Raw genomic sequence first — 19,526 nt, 5'->3', positions numbered from 1 at the left:
CATTCATGTTTACATTTATAATGGATTTGTCCAAGTAAACTTGGCATGTTGTAATGATTCTCTCCAGCTCTCCTTGATGCTGCAACATCCCAGTTTTTAATCCGATGCAGTAGAATTACAATTATTTTCTTAGCCACTGTCTGTGCTTTGCAAATTCTGCAGATTTTGTCACTTTAAAGAAAAATTATTATATAAAATTAATGTTAGAACCAAAGACCTTAAAACAGAACCTAAATTATAACTGCATCTACTTGTCCAATTATCTCATACTCCCTAAAGGAACACAGCAGAAGTCTACAAACCTCAGATCTGGGGCAGAAATACATTTTGAATCTGGAATTGGCTCTGAAATGACTACTTACGGAGCATGTGCCCTAAGCAGTTGACCAGAAGACAGCCTGAAATCAGGTCTCAGAAAGGCCGTGATACATTTGCAAGGGGCCGAATGTACATATTCAGTGGCTTCCAGAGACACAACAAGGTTGCATATCTCTGGCTTTGTTTTATTCATTTATGGGATGTGGGCATTGCTGACTGGCCAGCACTTCTTGTCCATTCCTAGTTGCCCTTGAGAAGGTGGTGGTGAGCTGCCTTCTTGAATTGCTGCAGTCCATATGCTGTGGGTTGGTTGACCCACAATACCATTAGGTAGGGAATTCCAGCATTTTGACCCAACAACAGTGAACTCACGACGATATGTTTCCAAGTCAGGATGGTGAGTGGTTTGGAGGAGAACTTGGAGGTGGTGGTGTTCCCATTTGACTGCTGCCCTTGTCCTTCTAGATGGAAGTGGTCTTGGGGTTTGGAAGGTGCTAACTGAGGATCTTTGGTGAATTTCCGCAGTGCATCTTGTACACAGTATAGACTGCTGCTACTGAGCATCAGTGGTGAAGGGTGTGGATGCTTCTGGATATAGTGCCAATCAAGTGGGCTGCTTTATCCTGGATGGTGTCAAGCTTCCTGAGTGTTGTTAGGGCTGCACTCATCCAGGCAAATGGGGAGTATTCCATCACATACCTGACTTGTACCTTGTAGACGGTGGATAGGCTTTGAGGAGTCAGGAGGTGAGTTACTTGCTGCAGTATTCCTAACTTCTGACCTGCTCTTGTAGCCACTGTTTTTATGTGGTGAGTCCAGTTGAATTTCTGGTCCATGATAACCCCCAGGATATTGATAGTGGGGGATTCATGATGGTAACACCACTGAATGTTAAGGGATAGTGGTTAAATTGTCTCTTATTGGTAATGGTCATAGCCTGGCATTTATGTGGCGTGAATGTCACTTGCCGCTTGTCAGCCCAAGCCTGGATATTGTCCAGATCTTGTTGCATGTGAACATGGACTGCTTCATTATCTGAGCAGTCGCGAATTGTGCTGAAAATTGTGCTATAATCGGTGAACATCCCACTTCTGACCTCACGATGGAGGGAAGGTCATTAATGAAGCAGCTGAAGATGGTTGGACCTTGGACACTACACTGAGGAACTCCTGCAGAGATGTCCTGGAGCTGAGATGGCTGACCTCCAACAACCACGACCATCTTCCTATGTGTTGGGTATGACTCCAACCACTAGAGAGTTTGCCCCCTGATGCCCATTGATTCCAGTTTTGCTGGCAACCCTTAATGCCACACTCGGTTGAATGCAGCCTTGATATGAAGGGCTGTCACTCTCACCTCATCTTTTGGATTTCAGCTCTTTTGTCTATGTTTGAACCAAGGCTGTAATGAGGTCAGGAGCTGAATGGCCCTGGCGGAACCCAAACTGGGCGTCACTGAGCAGGTTATTGCTGAGCAGGTGCTGCTTGATAGCACTGTCGATGACACCTTCCATCACTTTACTGGTAATTGAGAGTGACTGATGGGCGGTAATGGGTGGGTTGGATTTGACCTGCTTTTTGCGTACAGGACCTACTTGGGCAATTTTCCACATTGTCGGGCAGATACCAGTGTGGTCACTGTACTGGAACAGCTTGGCTAGGGGAGCAGCAAGTTCTGGGGCACAAGTCTTCAGTACTATTGCTGGAATGTTGTCAGAGCCCGTAGCCTTTGCAGTATCCAATGTCTCCAAACGGAGAACATGGAACAATTGATCCCCAAAGTTAGCATACGCTGCTCCCATTTTACAAAAATCAATTGGGTCAATACAGTCTGTTTTCTAACCCTGAGTGCAAGGCCATGGCAGATTAATTACTGGCCCAAGTATTATTCTAAGAAGTTACTTTCCTTTTCCCCATCTATGGAAGTTATCAGTCTTGACTACTTTCTTTTTGGAGGTTAAAGAATGACTCATTAATTTGAATAAATTGGGCTCATGCTTCTTAAAAATTGTTTATGCAGATTTGAATGTTTAAACAAAAAAATGAAATCTGCTAGTCAAATACTTTTTTTTATTCACTCATGGGATGTGGATAATGTTGTCTGGTCAGCACTTATTGCCCATCCCTAGTTGCTCTTCCGGAAGTGGTGGTGAGCTGCTTTCTTGAATGGCTGCAGTCCACATGCTATAGGTTAACCCATAATACCCTGAAGGAGGGAATTCCACGATTCTGACCCGGCGACAGTGAAGAAACAGTAATATATTTCCAAGTCAAGACATTGGGTGGCTTGGAGGAGAACCTGAAGGTAGTGGTGTTCACATGTATCTGCTGCTCTTGTCCTTCTAGATGGAAGGTGCTATCTAAGGATCTGGTGAATTTCTGCCATGCATCTTGTAGATAGTACACACTGCTGCTACTGAGCATCAGTGGTGCAGAGGGTGGATGCTCATAGATGTGATGCAATCAAGTTAGCTGCTTTGTATTGTCTGTATTTAACAAAGAATAGTACAGCACTGGAATGGGGCCTTTAACCCACAATGTCTGTGCCATGGTGATGCTATTGTGCTATTCTAGGTAACATCCTTCCAGGCAACATCCTAGTAAACCTCTTCTGCACCCTTTCCAAAGCCTCCACATCCTTTCTATAGTCCTTCCAGAACTACAAACAGTACTCCAAATGTGGCCCGACTGAAGTCTTATGTCTGTATGTCTGCCAACTTTTATACTGAATGCACCAACCGACAAAGGCAAGCATGTTGTCTGCTGCTTTTACCACCTATCCATGTGTATCGCCACTTTTAGATAGATATGGACTTGCACTCAAGATCCCTTTGTATATCAATGCTCCTTAGGGTCCTGCCATTTACTGTATACTTTCCCCTTGTATTTGACCTCCCAAAATGCATCACCTCACATTTGTCTGGATTAAACACCATATTCTATTTCTCTGCCAAACTTTCCAATTGATCCTATATCCTGCTGCATCCTTTAACAACCTTCCTCACTATCCACAACTTCACCAATTTTTGTGTCATTAGTAAGTTTACAAATCAGGCCACTGACATTTTCATCCAAATCATTTACATATATATTACAAACAACAGGGGTCCCAGCACTGATCTTTGTAGAACACCACTGATCACAGACCTCCAGTAAGAAAAACACCCCTCCACAATTATACTCTTCTTTTTATGACCAAGCCAATTTTGCATCTGACTTGCTAACTCTCCGTGGATTTCATCTGATTTGATCTTCTGGACCATGCTACCAAAAGAGACATTGTCAAATGCTTTAGTAAAATCCACGTAGATAACATTCACTGCCTTGCGCTCATCAAATCATCTTAAGCATTTCCCCAAAAACCCAACCAAGCTTGTGAGACAAGACCTCCCCTGCATAAAGCCATGCTGACTATCCTAAATAAGTCAATTTTCTTCCACATGCAAGTGTACCCTGTCCCTAAGAATCTTCTCCGATAATTTCCCTACCGCATATGTAAGGCTTACCAGACTATAATTTCCTGGATTGTTCCTGTTGCTCTGCTTAAACAAAGAACCAACATTGGCTATTCTCCAGTATTCTGGGGCCTTGCCTGTGTCTGAAGGAGATACAAAGATCTCTGTCAAGGCTACAGCAATCCCCTCCCGTGCATCCTTCAGTATCCTGGGATAGATCCCATCAGGCCCTTGGGACTTATCTATCCTAATATTTTTCAAGACACCCAACACCATCTCCTCCTTAACATTGACATGCCTTGGAGTGTCAAAAAAATACCCCTCTAAACTTAACATCATCCACACCTTTCTCCTTGGTGAAATGAATTTAACTGCTTGATACCAGCCCTCAACGCTAAGTACAAGTCAATTTGACTAAAATCTAACAATTATAATTAGTTGCAATGTTTCTCTCATTTTCTAGCAATGTATTGTGTCAGAATTATAGAAATCAATACCATAATAAATTAATTTTAAAAAGCTTATGTTGCCATAAACCCCATAAAAAAGTTTATTTGAGGTACAATGTCCTCATTTTACTAAACTGTTCATTTCTCAATCAACAGGATACTAGAGGGAAAAGTATCCATGTTTGCATAGGTTACAATATTTAGTACCTTGTCCAATACTTAGGAAAAGGTTCTGAAGCAAAAACAGAAATTGCTGAAAAATCTGAGCAGGTCCGGCAGCACCAGTGGAGAGAAATCAGAGTTAATATTTCGGGTCCAGTGCCCCTTCTTCAGAACTCAGAGGTTGAGAAGGAGAGTCTTTCATGGTAACCTCAGCTGGTGTGGTGATTGAACCCACGCTGTCAACATTACACTGCTTCACAAACCAATCCCACATTATCATGACCCATAGCCCCAGACGACTAAAAATGCAGATTCCTCAAGTGATATGTAATACACCACTGGGTAGCATTGTAACCCCTGAGCCACAAAGTAAGTACACCACTCACAGCCACTGGATGGCAGCATGCAGCAACACAGTCCTGTGGTTTTTGCGTATCCACACGTGGAATCAGGTAACAACCAAAAATAGCACTGCAGGATCTCACATGTCAAACTGGATTTCTTTGAACGAAAAGGAAACAAGACGAGGCAAAAGATAAAATTCAAACAATAAAAAGACAGTAGCTTAGACAATAATCAATCAATTAAATAAAATGACTGCCTTGAATCTATATAATACTTGTAATTAGTTATCAAGCTCAATCATGTAATTGTGATTTATCCTTGTGAAAGTGTATAGGGTCTGAAACTATTTAAAGGTGTTGAAGAGACCACACCTGGAATATTTAAGGAAGTTTTAAGGAAGTTTTGGTTTCCCCCATTTAAAGGGAGATATTATTTCATTGCTAGCAGTTCAGACAACATTCACTGGGACGATTCCCAGGTATGCAAAGATTGTCCTATGAGCAAAGGCTAAACAGGTTGAAACTTTACTCTCTGGAGTTTAGAAGGATGAGAGATGATCCCATTGAAACATAGCGGATTCTTAAGTGGCTTGACAGGGTAAATGTTGAAAGATATTCCCCCCATGAGACAGGCTAGGACCAGAGAGTATAGTCTCAGAATAAAGGGACACTACTTTAAGACTGAGATGAGGAGGAATTTCTTCTCTTTGGAACTTGAGTCTTTGGAACTCCTTGCCACAGAGAGCTGTAGGGGCAGAACCCTTGTGTACATTTACGGCTAAGATAGATAGATTCTTGATCACTGGCAATTGGTTCCTATTTCTTATGGTCTTATGGTAATGATGTGTTTCAAAGTAAACTACAAAACTTGTCACAACTCTAAATTCCAATGGTGCATTTCTCAAATAGATTCCACATTTAACTGGAATATAGAAATGTATTCCTCTAGATTAACAGGATTTTTAAAAAAGGATGTTTGTGACCGTGAAATTCTACATTTACCGATTACCTGTGCTCACTGACATCACTAGTCCAGTCTTACATCCACTTTAAAATTCTCATTTTCAAATTTCTCTGTGACTTAGCCCCTCATCTATGTCTGTAACCTCCTCCAACTGGACAACATTCCCAACTGCACTCCTTCAATTTTAGTCTCTTGCACAGCCACAATTTTTATTACTCCATCATAGATAAATACACCTTTAATTGCTAGACGTGGTGAAACTCCCTTCCTATCCTTTGCAGGAAGGCCAAAGGTTTGACTCACAAGGGGCCTCCCCTTGCCAACACTGGGTCCCACTAACAGGAACTGTCTGCCTTTGAACAAAGGCCCCAGGGAGCCACTAAGTAACCACGACAGGGATTTGCTTTCCAGGCTTCCTGGCTAGTGTCCCACCCAGCTCATCATTTTTGATGAAACATTTAACTATTAATTCTAATATACATAGAAATTATCACCAATGCATTTTTCCATCTTTATTTTATGTTAGTCTAATCACAAAATACAATGATAATCATATTGTCTCGAGTTTCTAAAAAGAAACTATTGAAATAGAAGTTAATATGTATAATTCTTCATATTTTAATTCTAAAAGGTTGAAGCTGTTTGGACATTAGCCAGCTACATATCAACATGACAAAGGAAAAAACTTCTGTCAAGTATGAAGGTCTCTAATTATGAGAAACAATTGTGCTGCTCAAAATAAGACAGGACTAATTTATTTTTGTTAGTTCATGGGATGTGGGTGCCAATATTTATTGCCCTTACCTAATTACCGTGGAGAAGATGGTGGCGATCTGCCTTCTTGATCTGCTGCAGTCCTTCGTTGTAGGCACGGCCACTGCTCTGCTTGGAAGTAAATTCCAGGATTTGACCCAGCGACTGCGAAGGAATAGTAGTATATTTTCCAGTCAAGATGATGTGTGATGTGGAGAAAAAATTGCAGGTGGTTGTTCCCATACATGTACTGTCCTTGTCCTTCTAGGAGGTAGGTGTCACGGGTTTGGAAGGTACTGTTGGAGGACCCTTATTGAATTTCTGCAGTGCATCTTGTTGCTGATACACAATGCTGCCACTGTACATCAGTAGTGCAAGTTGAATGTGGAAGGTAGCGGATGTGGTGCCAATCACGCAGACTGCTTTGTGCTAAATGGCTATAAACTTCTCAAAAGTTGTTGGATTTGCACTCATCCAAGCCAGTGAGAGAATTACATTACATTTCTAATTTTTTGATAGTGGATAGGGTTTTGGGATGCAGGAGGTGAGTTATCACAGCGTACTCAGCTTCTGACTTGCTCCGTAGCCACAGAATTTATACAGATAGTCCAGTTCAGTTTCGCATTAAATGCAAGCCTGAGAAATTTGTACATGGGGGATTCAGTAATGGTGACGCCATTGAATATCAAGGGGCAATGGTCAGATCCTCTCTTGTTGGAAATGATCATTGTTTCACGTGTGAGGTGTGAATGTTATTTTCTGCTTGTCAGCCCAAGCCTGGATGTTGCCCAGGACAAGGATTGCTTCTGGATCTGAGGAGGCATGAATTGTTCTATTCATTGTGCAATCAGCAGCAAAAATTCACCTAATGAAGGTCAACTGTGAAGTTACTAAATATGGTTGGGTCTCACTACTCTAAGAAACTCTTGCACTGATGTCTTGGTGCTGAAACAACTGACCTCCAACAACCAGAACCATTTCCTTTGTGCTAGGTATGACTTCAACCAGAGAATTTCCTTCCCCCTTCAATTCCTATTGACTGCCATTTTGTGTGGGCTCCTTGCTGCCTCTATGTCAAGGGTAGTCACTATAGGCCTGGAGTTCAGCTCCTTAGTCCCAGGACCATGGCTAAAGTCAGGAGCTGGGTGGCCCCAGCGGAATCCATACTGAGCATTAAGCAAGTAGGTTATTCCTTTGCAAGTACTACTTGGTAGTACCCCCACTTCTGTTACGTCGCCGATGATCAAGAGCAAACTGATAGAGCGATATTGACAAGGTTGAAATTTTTTTGCGCAGTTTTCCACATTGTTGAATAGATGCCAGTGACTAGGTATGCAGCTAATTCTGGCACACAAATTTTCAGTACTATTGGTGGAATGTTGTTATGACCCATACCTTTTGTAGCATCCGTGTTTTCAGCTGTTTCAAGATATCATATGGAGCGGATTGAATCATTTCGACACTGTGACGCTGAGACTAAGGGAGGAAGCCACGATCTTCTATCCATTTGGCACATGGCTGAACACAGATGTAAATACTTCAGCTTAGTCTTTTGCAGTGATGTGCGGGGCTTCCCCATCATTTAGATAGAGGTAGTTGTGGTGCCACAACCTCCTGTTGTTAACTTGTCTACCACCATTTACGTTTGGATGTGTCAGAACCGTACAGCATAGTTGAGAGGTTACTTAGTCTGACTATTGCACACTGCTTGTGCAATTTGGCCTGCAAGTTGTCCTATGTTGTAGCTTCACCAATTTGACATCTAATATTTTAGAATGATTGGTGCAGCTCCTAGGATGCCTTTCTGCATTGTTCATTGAACCAGGATTGATCTTCTAGCTTGATAATCTCAGAATACTCACGGTGCAGAATGAAGCTATTTGGCCTGTCAAGTCTTCACTGATTCTATGAACATTTTGATTTATTTAATCTCCTGCCTTTTCCTCAGACCCTTGTACAGTTTCTATTTAAATAATAATCTAATGCCCTGTTAAATGCTGCAGTTGAACCTGCCTTTACTACACTTTCAGCGCATTCCAGACCCAAACTGTTCCCCTCACATTTGCTTCTGTTGTAAAACACATTGAACCTGTGCCTCTGGTTCTCGATCCTCTTACGAGCAGTGATAGTTTCTACACTGTCTAGGTCTATTATGATTTTGAAAACTGTGAAATCGCCTTTTAGTCATCTTCTTTCTGAGCAAAACAGTCCAACTTCTCCAATCTATCCTCTTAATAAAAGTTTCTTACAGCTGGTCAAGGATATTCCAGGCCATGAGGCTGTATATTGTGGGTGAATGCAATTCTGATGACCATGCACATTGTCTCATGGATGCCCCTTGAATTGCTAGATCTGTTTTAAATATGTCCCACTTAGTACAGTGTAATGCTATACAAAAAGATGGAAGATATACTCAATGCGAAGACAGGACTTGGTTTGCACAAGTGCCCACTGCTACAGATACTATCATGGACAGATACACCTGCAATATTTAGACTGGTGAGGATGGGGTTGGGTAGATTTTCCACACTTGTTGGTTCCCTCACCATCTGCTGCAGACACAGTCTAACAGCTACATCCTGAAGGTGTGAATGGAAATACATTGGTACTGTCATGTAACAGTAGCAATCTAGTGCAGACATAATTAATCTTCAAGCAGGGCTCTCATTCTTTGAGAATGGGAGAATGTTTGAAGGTATTCTGGTCACACAATTTTTTTTAATCTATGAAAGCTTATCTGAATTCTCACTTGGATTCTGATGTAGGAGACGTAAGAAAGTTACAAATCAGGGAGGTAAAGGAGGGACCTTTATATTGGATGAACTACACCCTGGAAATGAGGATAGTCATACCAAAATGTAAGCAGTTTGTCAGAAGTACAGAAATTACAAATTGCTCTCTTTTACTCAATGCTTGAAAGGGTTAAGTTTGCAAATGTGTGCGCTTTAAAATGTTGCACACTGGTTCATGATAAAGTCACACGCTAAGCAGAGCAAGTCTTCCTCTTGCCTAAGGATCTTCAGAATTTGAAATGCAACATGAAAGAACTTATTCCACTGCCCATTTACAAACCGAGTGCTTGGCAGTGAACAGTCAGAGTCATACAGAGAAACAGACCCTTTGGTCCAACTTGTATGCGCCAACCAGATATCCGAAACTGATCTAGTCTCATTTGCCAGCATTTGGCTATTATCTCTCTAAACCTTTACTATTCATGTACTCATCCAGATGCCCTTTAAATATTGTAATTGTAGCCGCCTCCACCACCTTGTTCCATACACGCATCACCCTCTGCATGGAACCCTCGGGTTCCTTTTCAACTTTTCCCCTTTCACCTTATACCTATGCCCTCTAGTTTTGGACTCCCATTCCTTGGGAAGAAGGACTTTGGTTATTCACCTGATCCTTGCTCCTCATGACTTTATAAACCTCTAGAAGGTCACCCCTCAGCCTCTGATGCTCCAGGGAATAAAGCTCCAACCTATTCAGTCCTTCCCTATAGCTTAAAGCCTCCAATCCCTGCAACATGCTTGTAATTCTTTTCTGAACTCTTTCAAGTTTAATAACATTTTCCTGTAGCAGGGCAACCAGAACTGTACACAAAAGTGGCCTCACTAATGTCCTGTACAACCACAACACGGCGTCCCAACTCCTATATCAATAATCTGGGGAATGAAGGCAAGTGTGCCAAATGCATTCACCACCCCGTCTTCCTGCAACTCCACTTTCAAGGAACTATGCACCTCCACCCCTATGTTGTGGAGCTGTAGAGCATGGAAACAGACCCTTTGGTCAAACTCATTCATACCGACCAGATATCCTAAATTAATCTAGTCCTATTTGCCAGCATTTGGCCCATATCCTTCTAAACCCTTCCTATTCATGTGCTCATCCAGATGCCTCTAATAAATCTCTTTATTTGTAAAGATTTGTCACCAAATTATAAAACCAAAACACTTACTTTTTTTAACGAAGATGAAATTGAGGCAAAATTCCACACAGCAAAATTAGTTATAACATCAACGCAAACTGGACTGAAAGTTTTTATTAGTCATTCAAAGGCAGTGATGTGATGCTGAATTCTAACACCATCGTCCATTATTTGTATGAAGACTTTATAAAGAGCTGAGCACAATATACAACCAGCTTACTTCAGCAAAGGAAGCGAGCACACAGGATAAGTGTGGATGAAATATCTTGCAAAGGGACATGTCCTAAAGATCCTTATTTATGTGATGCTTTATGTAAAAAGGTAGTCAAAGTGAGACCAATGTTACCCTTTTATAATTTAAATATGTTGCTAGCATTAGAAAAGGAAAACCAGATTTCAATCAAATACAATTGAACTGTTACACTTCCATACAGATCAGTGAAATAGAACACATTACACAAAGAAAACTTAAAAACTTAGTTAAAAAAGTAGTTGTTTGGTAATACAGAACTTGAGTATTGCTGCAAAAAGACATTTTGCCGAAGCCTTTTATTCTGTACATCAGGACAATTCACAAGGAAACAAATTCAAAGAGGAGAGGGCAAATTGGTTGGCAAGTGGAATCTGATGAGTAAAGGCATTGCCATGAAGAATACACCATTAATGCCGACTGACAGTTAGCACTCTTTGTTGAATTTTAAACCTGACATATTTAGGGTCTTTGTAGTGCTATGGTAGTGTCCTTACCTCTGGACGAAGAGGCCCGAGTTCAAGCTCCATCTGCTCTAAAGTTTTGTAACATCTCTGGACAGGTTGATTAGAAAATATCTAAATGAGATATATTGATGCTGATTTCTCAGGGCAATGCCCTGACTAATGAAATAGCAAATAACTATCACCTCTTCTTTAGTTTAAACAGTTGTGGTGCAATTGTTTGTCAGTATACTTCTTAGCATATTCAGGATAATTCAGTAAATGCTGTCCAATTGCAGAATCACAACTAATATGAGACACTGTTACAAGTTTTATAAATGCAAGCTAATTGGGTACGTCTGTCCCTGAATTGATGGGCCAGCTAAAGGGATATGCTATTTGATATGATTAAACAAACAGCATGAAACAGTGAAACCTGTTGTTTAAACCTTTAAAGATACCATACATTTCAAGGGTAATCTGAGATCGACTGCGCAGTTTACAGGGCCAAGACTGACTGCCTTAATGCCTTTCATGCGTTAATGTGGTATACAAGAAATTATTTGATCTGGATAGTTATTATCTTGCAAAACGTGCATTGATGTGCCCTATTTCAGAATCAATTGCACAGTGAAGAAGTGGTTCAGCTTAAATTACAAAGTTTCGATAAGACCAATCTTAAAACATGGAATTGTAGGAATTCCAACATGTATACTGACTAGTAGCACTTGCTACTAACAGGATGCTGCCATCAAGCCAAAAGGGCATTCAATACATGTGAGTAATGTGGTTTATAAATTTCAGTGCCAGTGAGATGCCAGATGTCGAGGTGGCACGTCAGAAAGGGCTGGCAGATTGTATTAAACAGCACATCCCTTCTTCTAACAAGCAAAACACTCAATCAGTCTGCACTTGCAAAACTCACCTGGGGTAGGCGATGGCCTAGTGGTATTATCGCTAGAATATTAATCCAGAAACCCAGATGTTCTGGGGACCTGGGTTCGAATCCCACCATGGCAGATGGTGGAATTGGAACTCAAAAAAAGAAAAGCCTGGAATTAAGAATCTACTGATCACCATGAAATCATTGCTGATTGTCAGGAAAAACCCATCTGGTTCACGACTGTGCTTCAGGGGAGGAAATCTGCCACCCTCACCTGATCTGGCCTACATGTGACTCCAGACCCACAGCAATGTGGTTGACTCTCAATTGCCCTCTGAAATGGCCTAGCAAGCCACTCAGATGTACCAATCGCTACAAAGAGTCAAAGAAATAAAACTGGACAGATCACCTGGTATCGATCTAGACACCAGAAAAGACAACGGTAGGAACAGCCCTGTTGACCATGCAAAGTCCTCCTCACTAACACCTGGGGGTTAGTGCCAAAATGGGGAGAGCTGTCTCAGACTAATCAAGCAACAGCCTGACCGTCATACTCACAGAATCATACCTTGCAGACAATGTCCCAGACACCACCATCACCATCCCTGGGTATGTCCTGTCTCACCGGCAGGACAAGCCCAGCAAAGGGGGCGGCACAGTGGTATACAGTCGGGAGGGTGTTGCTCTAGGAGTCCTCAATGTTGATGCCGGACCACGTGAAGTCTCATGGCTTCAAGTTAAACATGGGCAAGGAAACCTCCTGCTGATTACCACATACCGTCCTCCCTCGGCTGATGAATCAGTACTCCTCCACATTGAACAACACTCAGAGGAAGCACCGAGGATGGAAAAGGCACAAAACGTACTCAGGGTGGGGAATTTCAATGTTCACCACCAAGAATGGCTCAGCAGCAATACTACTAATCGAGCTGGTTGGGTCATAAAGGACATAGCTGCGAGACTGCGTCTGCAGCAGGTGGTGAGGGAACCAACAAGAGGGAAAAATATACTTGACCTCATCCTTACTAATCTGTCAGCTGCAGTTGCATCTCTCGATGGCAGTATCGGTAAGAGTGACCATCGCACAGTCCTTGTGGAGACGAAGTTCTGCCTTCACACTGAGAACAACCTCCATCATATTGTATGACACTATCACCATGCTAAATGGGACAAACTTCGCAATTGTACTCCAGCACAATCTGTAACCTCATGGCCCGGCCTATCCCCCACTCAACCGTTACCATCAAGCCAGGGGATCAACCCTGGTTCAATGGAGAGTGCAGGAGGGCATGCCAGGAGCAGCACCAGGCATATCTGAACATGAGGTGTCAACCTAGTGAAGCCACCAAACAGGAATACTTGCACGCCAAACAGCGAAAGCAGCAAGTGATAGGCAGAGCTAAGTGATCCCACAACCAACGGATCAGATCTAAGCTCTGCAGTCCTGCCACATCCAGTCATGAATGGTGGTGGACAATTAAACAACTCACTGGAGGAGGAGGCTCCATAAATATCCCCATCCTCAATGATGGAAGAGCCCAGCACATCAGTGTAAAAGATAATGCTGAAGCATTCGCAGCAATCTTCAGCCAGAAGTGCCGAGTGGATGATCCATTTCAGCCTCCTCCAGTGGTCCCCAAGCGTTACAGATACCAGTCTTCAACCAATTCGATTCACTCCTCGCGATATCAATAAACTGGATACTGCAAAGACTACAGGCCCTGACAGCATTCCGGCAACAGTATTGATGACTTGTGCTCCAGAACTTGCTGCTCCCCTAGCCAAGCTGTTCCAGTACAGTTACAACACTGGTATCTACGCGACAATGTGGAAAATTGCCCAAGTAGGTCCTGCAGGAACAAAAAGCAGGACAAATCCAACCCGGCCAATTACCGCCCCATCAGTCTCCTCTCCATCATCAGTAAAGTGACGGAAGGTGTCATCAACAGTGCTATCAAGCAGCACCTGTTCAGAAATAACCTGCTTAGTGACGCCCAGCTTGGGGTCCACCAGGGCCACACAGCTCCTGATCTCATTACAGCCTTGGTTCAAACATGGACAAAAGAGCTGAATTCCAGAGGTGAAGTGAGAGTGACAGCCCTTGACATCAAGGCTGCATTCGGCCGAGTGTGGCATCAAGGAGCGCTTGCAAAACTGGAAACAATGGGTATCGGGGGCAAACACTCTAGTGGTTGAAGTCATACCTGACACATAGGAAGATGGTTGTGGTTGTAGGAGGTCAATTATCTCAGCTCCAGGACATCTCTGCAGGAGTTCCTCAGGTTAATGTCCTCGGCCCAACCGTCCTCAGCTGCTTTATCAATGACCTTCCCTCCATCATAAGGTCAGAAGTGGGGATGTTCGGCAATGATTGCACAATGTTCAGCACCATTCGTGACTCCTCAGATACTGAAGCAGTCCATGGTCACATGCAACAAGATCTGGACAATATCCAGGCTTGGGCTGACAAGTGACAAGTGGCATTCGTGCCACACAAATGCCAGGCTATGACCATCACCAATAAGAGACAATCTAACCACTGCCCCTTCACTGAATCCCCCACTATAAACATTCTGGGGGTTACCATTGACCAGAACTCAACCGGACTCATCACATAAACACAGTGGCTACAAAAGCAGGCCAGAAGCTGGGAATACTGCGGCGAGTAACTCACCTCCTGACTCCTCAAAGCCTGTCCACCATCTACGAGGCACAAGTCAGGAGTGTGATGGAATACTCCCCACTTGCCTCGATGAGTGCAGTCCCAACAACACTCAAGGAGCTTGACACCATCCAGGACAAAGCAGCCCGTTTGATTGGCCCTACGTCTACAAACATCCACTCCCTCCACCACTGACGCTCAGTAGCAGCAGTGTGTACTATCTGCAAGATGCACTGCAGAAATTCACCAAAGATCCTCAGAGAGCACCTTCCAAACCCATAACCACTTCCATCTAGAAGGACAACAAGCAGTAGATATATGTGAATTCCACCACCTTCAAGCTCTCCTCCAAGTCACTCACCATCCTGACTTGGAAATATATCACCGTTCCTTCGTTGGGTCAAAATCCTGGAATTCCCTCGCTAATAGCATTGTTGGTCAACCCACAGCAGGAGGACTGCAGCAGTTCAGGAAGGCAGCTCACCACCACCTTCTCAAGGGCAACTAGGGATGGGCAAGAAATGCAGCCAGCGACGCCCACATTCCACAAATGAACTTTTAAAAAACTGCCTTACGTTACATGTGTTTCTGCAGTCAAACAGTTGTTGGATAATCCTGAATGTGCAAAGAATTATACTGACAATCAATTTAGGATAGACGGTCAGGCTTGCAGTATGGCACAATTCCAAGCTCCGGAAGCTGGGAAGCGATGGCCTAGTGGTATTATCACTGAACTGTTAATCCAGAGACCCAAGTAATGTTGTGGGGACTTGGATTCAAATCCCACCATGGCAGATGGTGGAATTTAAATTCAATAAAAAGAAATTTGGAATTAAGAGTCTAACGATGACCATGAATCCATTGTTGATTGTTGGGAAAAACCTACCTGGTTCACTAATGTGCTTTAGGGAAGGAAACTATCATCCTTACCTGGTCTACATGTGATTCCAGACCCATAGCAATGTGATTGACTCTTAACTGCCTCTAAGCAATTAGGGATGGGCAATAAATACTGGCCTAACCAGTGACGTCCACATCCCGTGAATCAATTTAAAGAAGCTACATACCTAAATATAGAAGGTTCTGTTCTTTCTTGGCAGATAGAACATGTACATGCACTGCTCCTGTGTCAACACAACAAAATAGGGGAGTCATTCAACCTGTCTGGTCTAAATTTCAAGAAAGCCTGGTGTTAACTGTCAAACAGCATTAATGGATGCAGCCTCCATGGCAAAGCTTCTACCAATCACTGTCTACTTGCTAACCAATCAGTACTCTCCTCTCTTGCAGTATAAATGTTTTGTTTTTCCCATTTGAATTTGTATTCTTGCAAAATGCTCTTATGAAGACAAAAAGCTTCGACAAACTAAGGTGCAAAGTCTTGTATGGAGTAACTTGGAAGGGGGATAAAAAGGCAGTGAGTACATGACTGTTAAAGGTAACAGTCCTGAAGGAACAGCATCCCACAAACCCTTATTTATATCATTATTCATTTTTATTCAATGGATAAACAATAAGGAACGAACTATTTTTCTTTCCTTTTTTTGTCACAGGTTTTGTTTAGCAACAAAAGAAGAAAACCTAACTTTCCAGAAGAATACAAAGATCAGTTCCATAATACAATTTCATAATACATGTTGCAGTAATTACATCAAACTACTGATCGCAGTATCCTGGATCCAGTCATTGGTATTAAGACACACAGTCATAAAGTACTTTCCCACAACATATTCAACCTAATATTTCAATGACAGTACACAATGGCTCTCTGCTTAGTTTTTACTTCAGAAATTTCAATTCAGGCAAATGCCATTAAAAAATGAATGATATTTTTCAGGTGAAAATTCAAAACTGCCAAAACTTTGCAAAAATAATTGCTTTTCTTGCATAATCTCCTCCTAGTTGTTTAAATATTATTTGCCAAATCTCATTGAAACATTAAATAAAATATGGAAATTATGTTAAAATATTTTATTTTACTTAGTTCATTGTACTATTTAAAACAAAATGTCTGACAAGGGAATACAGGTAGCTTCGGGGCACCAGGTTTGAACTTGATCAAACTAGTGCTATATCCAAGTTAGATAGAGAATAGAGGAGAATGCAATTGAGATACAGAGATAAGGGAAACAATGAGGCAACATGGAAAACAACAGAAATTCCAGAGGAAAATAAAGGGGAAGCTGTCCAAACGGAATGGAGAGATGCAAGTAAATAATCATTCGCTATAACTTAGCTTTTGATAGTGTATTGGAGAGGAAATGAATAAAAGTATTTCAGATTGTATTAAATGAATTCTTGACGTGTAGCAACACGAGATATACAAAAAAATCTAATAGCATATCCAAAAAGCTTAAGATTTCAAGTAATAGCAAAAGCTGGCATTTGGGTGAAAAAGATCAGACAAGTGTAGAAAGTGAAAGTAAAGAACCATCCAAGTAATACAGCCTTATACATTAGCAACATCTGTCAGTGGGAGAGATGGTTATTAAAACAATCTCCTCCTGGACACACAGGATAAAAACCCTCACAAAGCATGGCCTTTGTGGTCTACTACATTAGAATGTTCAATGTATTTTCTTATAATCACTCCCCAGTTACCCATTATTCTTTGGATAAAAAAATCCCCATATTAACTCAGTGTAGAGGATTAGAGAAAAAATACAAAACAGTGCTGGCCCTTATGTGCAATGGAATTATAAAAATGTCAAATTGTACAGTTTGCATTGTAAGTATAAAATCTATCACCTTTTGTGAACTGCATCTTAAACCCTGGAGCAATCTAGCCCATTCGTATAATTTTAAGTGTTTCACGGTTGCATTATATTTTCTAAAAAAAATTGTACATAAATGACTTTTTTCTTGCAGTGTAAGCTTGTATCACATTTAGACATTCAAGATACTTCTCATAACCCTTTTGTTAAGGTATTATACCAACTTTTAATGGTGCTCTAGGTTTTATTAAAATATTAATTTCATTTATTACCATTATAAGGTCAAAGCTAGTTAAAACTGTATAGAATTATAAACCTACAAAAATGTATTAACAATATATACAGAAATTAACCTAGTCCAAACACACGAAAATGTACCATAAATTTATCTAATAGAAATGTCAAACTAATGTAAATTTGTCTTTTCTTATATCTGAATGAAGTAGTTTGTGAAGTATATAATATACTATAACACTGACAGCACAACAACCTAAAGTGATCTCCATCACAATTTTAGTCATATTTAACAGATCATTTCTGCAGAGGTGGCTTGTTTACCAACTTTCCTCTGTTGATCTTTTTCTTTCTTTTGAACCTTCTCTCTTTGTTTTTCTACCTTTTCTTGTGCTTTTTTCATTTCTTTAAGTTTTTTCTTTATGGTGGCACGATCATTTTGACTGGCAACACCTAAAGTCTAGAAAAATCAAAGTATAATAAAATTGTAATTTTGTAAACAATTGAAGTTTAATACATGCAAAATCTGTATTGTATTGCAGTCTTTACAAATTGAATGGTCTACTTTTATGTTGACAAGTTTGATGATGTGAGTAAGGAAAGTAGGTTGTTCATACAAAGAAAGCCTGTAGTTCTGCTAAATGCAAAATCTTTCATGCGTGTGTATCAATTGCTGCCATCAAAAGGAAAGGGCTACTTTACTTTAAAACAATATCCACAGGATAGTTTAAAACTGGTCCTACTGAAGCAGCAATCTGAAGTAACCCACAAGTCACCATCAAGCATAAGTTTACATTTCACCCTGGGACAGAGAAACAGATATAATGTTGACACTGGTAAGTTGAATCATACTGGACTTGAAACATTAACTCTGCTTCTCTCTCCACAAATGTTACCAGGCCTGCAAAGGTTCTCCAGCATTCTGTGTGTTTGTTTCAGATTTCCAGCGTCCGCAGTATTTTACTTTCATCTACATACAACCTAACCTGTCAAACAGAATGATGTAGGCTGGTAGTCTTTTTCAGCTAGGCAGTTTCTATTTTATAATTACAATGGTAAAACTCATGCTTAAGTACATGCATTAAGACATATGCTACAGCCAAGGCCTAAAAATCCCATGTAATTTTTTTATGTTTCCCAAGTACAGTTTGACACTGGTAGAAACTTGGTTAACAATCAATAACCAGTTATTTTAGGAAGGCTACCTTCCCAAAAGGATTCACTTACGGCAAAGGATGACAGTCAAGTTGCTGCAGCTAATGACATCTATTCTATGAGTGATCAGTCCAAGGCACTCAGCTACGAAGTACGAAAGCCCAGATTGCACTTTCATAACTGCTAACAAGGGAAACTTGCTGGTTGGTAATTTCTTAGTCTCTGCAACTGAAGCAACAAAAGGAAAAAAACCAAGTATCTGGCAGTCACATATTCCTGAGGATAATTCAAATAACTTGCCTCCTGTAGATCACTTTCTGGTACTGCCCTTACTTAGTTTGAATCTTACATGCTCTAACTGAATTAGCGTCTGTCCTGTGATGGTATTTCAACACTCGATTCTAGCAATATCAGGTGACCGAAGCCTTTATACAGAGTTTCCACCATTTGCAGGTCTACAAGCTAATGTTTATTGACATCTGCTTTACACAGGCCACCTTTCAGAAGCACACTGGCAAAATCCAGCTTTATCCCTCTGTTTTCCCTTCTGACTCCTCAAATACCAGTGTTCCTTGTTGGCATAACATAAGAAGTTAACCAACAGCTTTCTTTCAACTCAATAAAAACCAAAAGAACTGCAGATGCTGTAAATCAGGAACAAAAACAAAGTTGCTGGAAAAGCTCAGCAGGTCTGGCAGCATCTGTGAAGGAAAAAACAGAGTTAACACTTCAGGTCAGTTCTGAGAACAGAACAGTTCTGAGGAAGGGTCACCGTACCCGAAACGTTAACTCTGTTTTTTCCTTCACAGA

The 19,526-nt window shown here is 41.3% G+C and overlaps 1 protein-coding gene across 3 annotated transcripts in view; it reads right to left on the bottom strand.

Annotated features, from left to right (window-relative positions):
• Positions 1-10,474: 10,474 nt before the first annotated feature.
• Positions 10,475-19,526, bottom strand: part of ppp1r9ala (protein phosphatase 1 regulatory subunit 9A-like A) — a 105,631-nt gene continuing 96,579 nt past the window's right edge. For all 3 annotated transcript variants that reach the window (XM_048598521.1, XM_020514396.2, XM_048598522.1), the window contains one exon: positions 10,475-18,021. In XM_048598521.1, the coding sequence (XP_048454478.1) occupies positions 17,851-18,021 (171 nt within the window). In that variant the 3' untranslated portion in view covers positions 10,475-17,850. The remainder of the gene's footprint in view (positions 18,022-19,526) is intronic.

The sequence above is a fragment of the Rhincodon typus genome, chromosome 7, assembly GCF_021869965.1.
Source record: "Rhincodon typus isolate 14 chromosome 7, sRhiTyp1.1, whole genome shotgun sequence".
NCBI classification, from domain to species: domain Eukaryota; kingdom Metazoa; phylum Chordata; class Chondrichthyes; order Orectolobiformes; family Rhincodontidae; genus Rhincodon; species Rhincodon typus.
This window is presented reverse-complemented; position numbering and strand designations above follow the sequence as displayed.